Source organism: Camelina sativa, chromosome 4, assembly GCF_000633955.1.
Source record: "Camelina sativa cultivar DH55 chromosome 4, Cs, whole genome shotgun sequence".
NCBI classification, from domain to species: domain Eukaryota; kingdom Viridiplantae; phylum Streptophyta; class Magnoliopsida; order Brassicales; family Brassicaceae; genus Camelina; species Camelina sativa.
The window spans coordinates 22,722,396-22,728,952 of NC_025688.1; the positions used below are offsets into that span (position 1 = coordinate 22,722,396).

Below are 6,557 nucleotides of genomic sequence, written 5' to 3' on the forward strand. Positions count from 1 at the left end.
TTTTTTTTTTTTTTTTTTTTTTTTCATCTTAAATATTCCTCTTCTAATTCAGCAAAATTAGCTGAAGATCCTGCAAATTACTGTGAATCGTTGTCTCAATTTCGCATTTGATTTAGGTTATTTTAAGTGTGATTTGTTATCTCTCATCTTGCAGAATTTGGATCTTCCAAGAATAGATCGGATCACCAGATGCTCACTTCACTCTCAAGGTTCATCATTCTCTACTGACCCTCAAACCAAATTTTTTCTTTGATGTAGAGAATTAATCGACCTCTGTTTTAATTTAAACTTATTTAGGGTTGCCAGTGGCTGCAACAGAACCGGTGCCGGAGAATTGTGTGTCAACGGTTGAGGAAAGAACAAAGGAAGACAGAGACAAATGGTGGAGAATGGGATTGAAAGCTATCTACGAAGGCAAATTGGGTGTGGTGCTTTTATCTGGTGGACAGGTACCTTTACTTATTCCTTCAGTAATATTGTGTTGCTTTGGAAACAAAACATATTGATCTGGCTTTTAATGGGGTCCTTTACTTGGGTTAGTTCTAAAGATTGTTGAGAAGGTTTTTAATGATTCTCGGATTATGGTTGGAATTGGGGTGGTGTGATTGCTGAAATGATGTTGGAATAATGCGTGATACCTACTCTAATAATTGCAATTTATAGATTTCTGTTACTTTGCTAAGTCTCTGAAAAGTATTTATTTTCATTAGTGTGGTCATAAAGGCTTTATATGAGTAGTAATCATGACTACTTTTAAAAAATCTAACCCGTCGGTGCTTTCTTCTAGATAGTGTGAACCACCTTATCATGAGAGAGAATGGTTATCACGTGACCTTAAAGATGCTTTATAGGATCTTGTTATCTTCTTTTCATTTACTTTAGCATTTAATACCTTGAGAATAATTTTCTGTTGGTATTGATGGGAGTGTAATTACCTGCAATTGTATGATATATTTGACCAATTGAACAAGATTAAAGAGGGGAATTACTACTTTAGTATAGGTTTTGATTGGCTCTTTGATCCACATTGTAGTGATTGTTGGTACATTCATTGAAAGAAATGCAAATGCTCATGCAATGATCTGGTTACAAAAATAAAATTTGTAGGGGACAAGACTTGGAAGTTCAGATCCCAAAGGGTGTTATAGTAAGTAGTTCTCATTTTCAGCTCTGTTTTTGCCGTACGTCTTCTATATATTGTTGCATATTGCCTTGTGCAAGTTCAAATTCTCTTATTTTAGCAAATGCCACATATTCTATAACATTTATATGTTTACTGTTACCTCTATCTTTTGTTACCTTACTAGATTAGTTTTATTATTTTAGATATCGGACTGCCATCTGGGAAGTCACTTTTTCAGATTCAAGCTGAGAGGATATTGTGTGTTCAAAGACTTGCTGCTCAGGCAATGAGTGAGGGTAAAGTTCACAACTCTGCGTTTTATTGTTCCTTACAATTATGCTACTATTAATACCTTGTTTCACATAACATTTTGCCTGCAGCAGGTTCAACTCGCCCAGTTACAATACAGTGGTATATAATGACCAGTCCATTTACTCATGAACCAACACAGAAATTCTTCGAGAGTCGCAAGTATTTTGGCCTTGAGCCAGAACAAGTAAGAGGGTTCTTAGCTGTGACGTTTTCCGTATTTCTATTGTTTTCTTCCTTGTGTGCGGAGACCAATATTTATCCCGCTCTCTGCAGGTCACCTTTTTCCAACAAGGAACCCTGCCTTGCATTTCAAAGGATGGCAAGTTTATCATGGAAACACCTTTCAGTGTATGTGTCTTCAAAGCAAGCTGAAATAAGCTTAGACGCCGGTTCTTTAGGTTTATAATCAGTTACTTTTTATACTTAAAAAGACATTGGCCTTATGAATTTCATTCTATGTGACTAGCTAGCCAAGGCTCCGGATGGGAACGGGGGAGTTTATGCAGGTATATATTCTCTAGTCCTTCTTCTCTAGTTATAGGAAATACTATTTTCAGCATTTTCTGTTTATCACAACTTTTTCTATGTTTATTCAGCTCTCAAATCGTCAAGGTTGTTAGAAGATATGGCTTCGAGGGGGATTAAGTATGTGGATTGCTATGGTGTTGACAATGTTCTGGTTAGCTCTTTCAGTGCTCTCAAGTCTTTATTCGTGCACTTTCTCGATTCTTCTCGAACTATTAGAACAATAAACAAGAATCTTGGAAATCAGGTTCGAGTAGCTGACCCTACTTTTCTGGGATACTTCATAGACAAAGGTGCAGCTTCTGCTGCAAAAGTAGTGCGCAAGGTATATCCAGAGAACTTTCTAATTAGTTGGTTCGACAAGCTAATCGTCATAAATGAATCACTTTCCAGCAATGAGTTTCTCCTGAGCCAAATCACAGTCAAGTTTTGACCGAAAAGCATGTTGTTATGAAAACAGGCATATCCACAGGAAAAGGTTGGAGTATTTGTAAGGAGGGGCAAAGGTGGGCCTCTGACTGTAGTTGAGTACACAGAGCTTGACCAGTCTATGGCTTCTGCAACTAATCAACAAACAGGACGTCTTCAATTTTGCTGGAGTAACGTAAACTTCTCTACAGGCTTTCTAAGTTATACTATGACCATTGTTTCTGGCATTATCGCTATTGTTCCACTTCTATGCAACTTAGACATTGGTTATTTCAAAAACCTGTAAGAACAGTGAGTGCTGTTATGGAAGTGGCTATGTGTTCAAGTTCCTAATGTATGTCAAAACGTTGCAGGTGTGCTTACACATGTTCACTTTAGATTTCCTTAATCAAGTTGCGAATGGGCTGGAAAAAGACAGCGTGTGAGATGCTTTTTACTGATCACGGAATATGAGAACATTTTGACATATTCGGTAACTGATTTGAAAACTCTTGCAGTTACCATTTGGCGGAGAAGAAGATTCCGTCTATAAATGGCTTCACAGAGGGACTGAAACTAGAACAGTTCATATTCGATTGCTTTCCTTATGCTCCTTCTACTGCACTTTTCGAGGTACTGTTATGTCAGACTGGTATATTGTTTGAACACATCAAAAACGAGATTCACATGATTGTTTGAATCTCATTTTTTTCTGCGGATTTTTCTTGTCTTTGCAGGTATTGCGGGATGAAGAGTTTGCTCCTGTGAAGAACGCGAATGGGTCGAATTTTGATACACCGGAAAGTGCGAGACTCTTGGTTCTACGGCTGCACACACGTTGGGTCATAGCAGCTGGTGGATTTCTAACACATTCCGTTCCTTTATATGCAACTGGTAAAGAGCACATCCCACTCTTCTATTCATTTGACTTTTTTTTTACTACAATAATCGTGGTGTGGGTAAAGTAACCAAGGCCCTAAACCAAGTAAACCAAACTAAATTGAAACTACCAAATTAAAACCAAATAGGTGTGGAAGTGTCACCATTGTGCTCGTACGCGGGAGAAAATCTAGAAGCGATTTGTCGGGGAAGAACGTTTCACGCACCATGTGAGATCTCCCTCTAATATTCTTCTTTCTTTCTCTCATTTGTCCTTGTAATTTGGCCATCTTCTCCCTTTTTATTTGGTGTTTTGGTTCTCTATATATGAACTGTTATCGGCGAAGATGGTCAATCTCTTTAAAATGTGCACTCGTCATTATTGTAACAGTGGTGAAGATCTTCAAAATTGTGATGCTTTACTCTTCATTATTTACCAGACATCTTGAAGTTAAAAAGCTCTACTAAATTTGTGTCGAGTAATCTATTACCAGGTCTCGAATTTGACAGGAAATGCATTATTAACAAAAATTGACCCACCAAACTTTCTTATAGAAGGAAGAACAAACGAATTAGTATTCAGTACTAACTGGTATAAATGGTACAGGATCGAATCAGACAAAAAAATGGTAATCTATAATTTGCATTTTCAACTACAAACAACAAATATCCTGCAAGCTTTGTCATATCATTTCATTATCGTCTTGATACTTCGGGCAGTTGAATTGTTTAGCCAACACCAAATGGCATGGATAAATTGGTTATTTCAGTTCACCAATCTCAATCCAAGAGCCTGAATACCTCTCCGGTATGCAGAAGGAATTCAAATAACCAAGAACTCATCTTCTCCCGCTTCTGAAGTCATGTTCTTGTTCTTCCTCATTTTGTTGCCAAGATCGGATACTACCGAATCCAAGGCTTCAAACTGAGGATGTGACTTATCTCCAACAACAAAAAGATGCGTCTGATTCCCGATCTTAATCCAACTGCAACCCGGCTGTTTCTTCAACCCTTTCTCCTTCATCTTCATTCTCATCTCTGCAGCTTCTTCCCTTTTCCCGCTCGCAGCATATATATTAGACATCAACACATAAGTCCCAGCATCATCCGACCCTGTTTCCAATACCTTCTTCACCACCTCCTTAGCAATATTCACTTCACTGTGATTATTACAAGCGGATAAAAGCGCTCCATAGAACGATCTTGATAGCCTAGCCTCATCACAGTTGATGAAATTTAAAACATCTTTCAGTCTACCAGCACGACCACAGAGATCCACGAGACACGTATAGTGGTCTTCTCGCAGAGGAAGTGACTCGTCTCTCACAAGCTCCTTAAAAAACTCCATTCCTTTCTCTACCAGTCCAGCGTGACTGCAAGCAAACAGCAAGTTAAGATAGGTCACCTCACTAGGTTTGAACCCGTGTTCCCGCATCTGATCATACATTTCGATTGCTTCCTTCCCATGCCCGTGGTGTGCATAAACCGCAATCATACTGTTCCATGATATCAAATCCCGTTCGGATACCAGTCCATTATCGAACAATTTCCTAGCAGCAATCAGTTCACCGGATTTCGAGTACATGTTAATAAGCGCTGAAGTCACAACTTCGTTCTTTTGGTGAACCGACTTAGATATCAACTGGTGAATCTGCTGCCCCTCCACAAGCCCAGCCAAGTCACTACAGGCGCTTAAAATGCTCACATAAGTTCCTACGTTAGGCTTAACACAACCATCCGTTAACATCTTTGAGAATACTTTAAGCGCTTCTTCGTTTTCTCTATTCTCGACATATCCTGTAATCATCGTGGTCCAGGAAATAACATTCTTTTCAGGCATCCGGTCAAATAAAACACACGCCCTGTTAACTTTCCCATTCCGTACAAACCCTGTGATCATCGTATTCCATGAAGCAAAGTCCCTCTCAGGCATCACTTGAAAGAGTTGGTCAGCTTCATCTATCCTATTGTTATGTGTGTAACCCGTGATCATAGCATTCCACGAAATGATATTTCTCTCCGGCATACAATCAAAAAGCCGTCTCGCTTCATCTACCTTACCGTTCTTTGCCAAACCATCGACCACAGCAGTCCATGAAATGACATCCCTTTTAGGCATTCTTTCGAATAGATTCATCGCCTCATCTATCCTCCCACGCTGCACCAGCGCTTTAATCATCGTGTTCCAGGAAACAATGTTTCTCTCAGGCATTTCATCGAACAGTTTCAGGGCTTTTTCAATTCTCCCTCCCTGAGCATACCCATCGATCATAGTATTCCAAGAAACTACATTTCTCTCAGGCATTTCCTGGAAAAGCATCTCAGCTACAACAAGCTGCTTAGATCTCAAGTACCCACTAACCATGGCAGTCCAAGTCACCACATTTTTCCTAGAATCAACCCTATCGAACAATTCCCTAGCTTCTCTCATATTTCCTAACTTAATATACCCAGTAATCACATGAGTCCATGTGACCGCATCTCTCTCAGGCAATTCGTCGAACAGTTTCCGTGCTTCTACAATCCTACCTTCTTTGCAAAGCTCCCCAATCAGCCATTCGAGTCGTGGCACACGCGAATTCGAGCTATATCCTTCCCTTTTATGTATATGGCTAGAAGAAGAGCAAATCGAACGAACGAGATTAAATACTTGCACGGATCGTTCATGGCCTGATACGGGAAACACCAATAATAATCTTCTGTAGTAACTTCGCAGGTGCGACAATGCGCGAGATTGCATCAGCTAGAAGATGGTTAAAAGTGATCTTATTTACTGTTTGTTTTGGTCGATAGAAGAAAAAAGACAAAGTAGTGTTGAAGCGAGTCTTTATGTCTGTTGCGTTTGTGGTCATATGAAATATTTACAAAATTATATGTGAAAGTTTGCAAATTGGGGAATCGAACTCGTGCATTGGAAAAACAAATGTATAACTTTTACGTCTATAGAGTGGAGTGGAGTTGCAAAAAAAAAGAAGAGAAGAGAAGAGAGAGTCAACAAGCATAAGGAGCTTGACCAAGAAGTGGTTGAAGCACAGCCAATTGTTGCCTCAAGAAATTGTAGACAGACTCTGTAGAATCAGAAGCTATTCGAATCACAACTCCTTTTCCCTACAAAATATTTACACCAACTTTGATTAGCCATTTATGCGGATTTGAATCTCTTCAATTAAAAGTTTACTGATATTAACCTCATGGCCGAAACTGCTGCAAGAAGCTATAAACTCTGGCTTCATGAAACGATTACGAGAGCTTGACTCAGAGTTTTGTCTCCTAGAACGTCCTCCATAAGAGATCTGTAGTTGTTCAGACA

At 39.3% G+C, this 6,557-nt stretch overlaps 3 protein-coding genes across 7 annotated transcripts in view; 1 reads left to right on the forward strand and 2 right to left on the reverse strand.

Moving 5' to 3' along the window:
- LOC104781900 (UDP-N-acetylglucosamine diphosphorylase 2-like) overlaps positions 1-3,711 on the forward strand; it is a 5,577-nt gene extending 1,866 nt beyond the window's left edge. The window contains exons 2-15 of one of the 5 annotated variants that reach the window (XM_010506692.2): positions 155-209; positions 298-449; positions 1,108-1,147; positions 1,327-1,419; positions 1,504-1,619; positions 1,709-1,783; positions 1,902-1,941; positions 2,032-2,114; positions 2,208-2,285; positions 2,421-2,564; positions 2,743-2,810; positions 2,887-3,001; positions 3,106-3,262; positions 3,397-3,711. In XM_010506692.2, coding sequence (XP_010504994.1) covers positions 155-209; positions 298-449; positions 1,108-1,147; positions 1,327-1,419; positions 1,504-1,619; positions 1,709-1,783; positions 1,902-1,941; positions 2,032-2,114; positions 2,208-2,285; positions 2,421-2,564; positions 2,743-2,810; positions 2,887-3,001; positions 3,106-3,262; positions 3,397-3,494 — 1,314 coding nt within the window. In that variant the 3' untranslated portion in view covers positions 3,495-3,711. The remainder of the gene's footprint in view (positions 1-154; positions 210-297; positions 450-1,107; positions 1,148-1,326; positions 1,420-1,503; positions 1,620-1,708; positions 1,784-1,901; positions 1,942-2,031; positions 2,115-2,207; positions 2,286-2,420; positions 2,565-2,742; positions 2,811-2,886; positions 3,002-3,105; positions 3,263-3,396) is intronic. The other 4 variants (XM_019244902.1, XM_010506690.2, XM_010506691.2 and 1 more) reach the window with 4 other exon arrangements.
- Positions 3,803-6,032, reverse strand: LOC104781902 (pentatricopeptide repeat-containing protein At2g35030, mitochondrial-like). The gene has a single exon (XM_010506695.2). The coding sequence runs from the start codon at positions 5,985-5,987 to the stop codon at positions 4,071-4,073; it is 1,917 nt and encodes a 638-aa protein (XP_010504997.1). The 5' UTR covers positions 5,988-6,032; the 3' UTR covers positions 3,803-4,070.
- Positions 6,238-6,557, reverse strand: part of LOC104781904 (urease accessory protein D-like) — a 2,813-nt gene continuing 2,493 nt past the window's right edge. The window contains exon 8 of the mRNA XM_010506700.2: positions 6,238-6,355. Coding sequence (XP_010505002.1) covers positions 6,239-6,355 — 117 coding nt within the window. The 3' untranslated portion in view covers position 6,238. The remainder of the gene's footprint in view (positions 6,356-6,557) is intronic.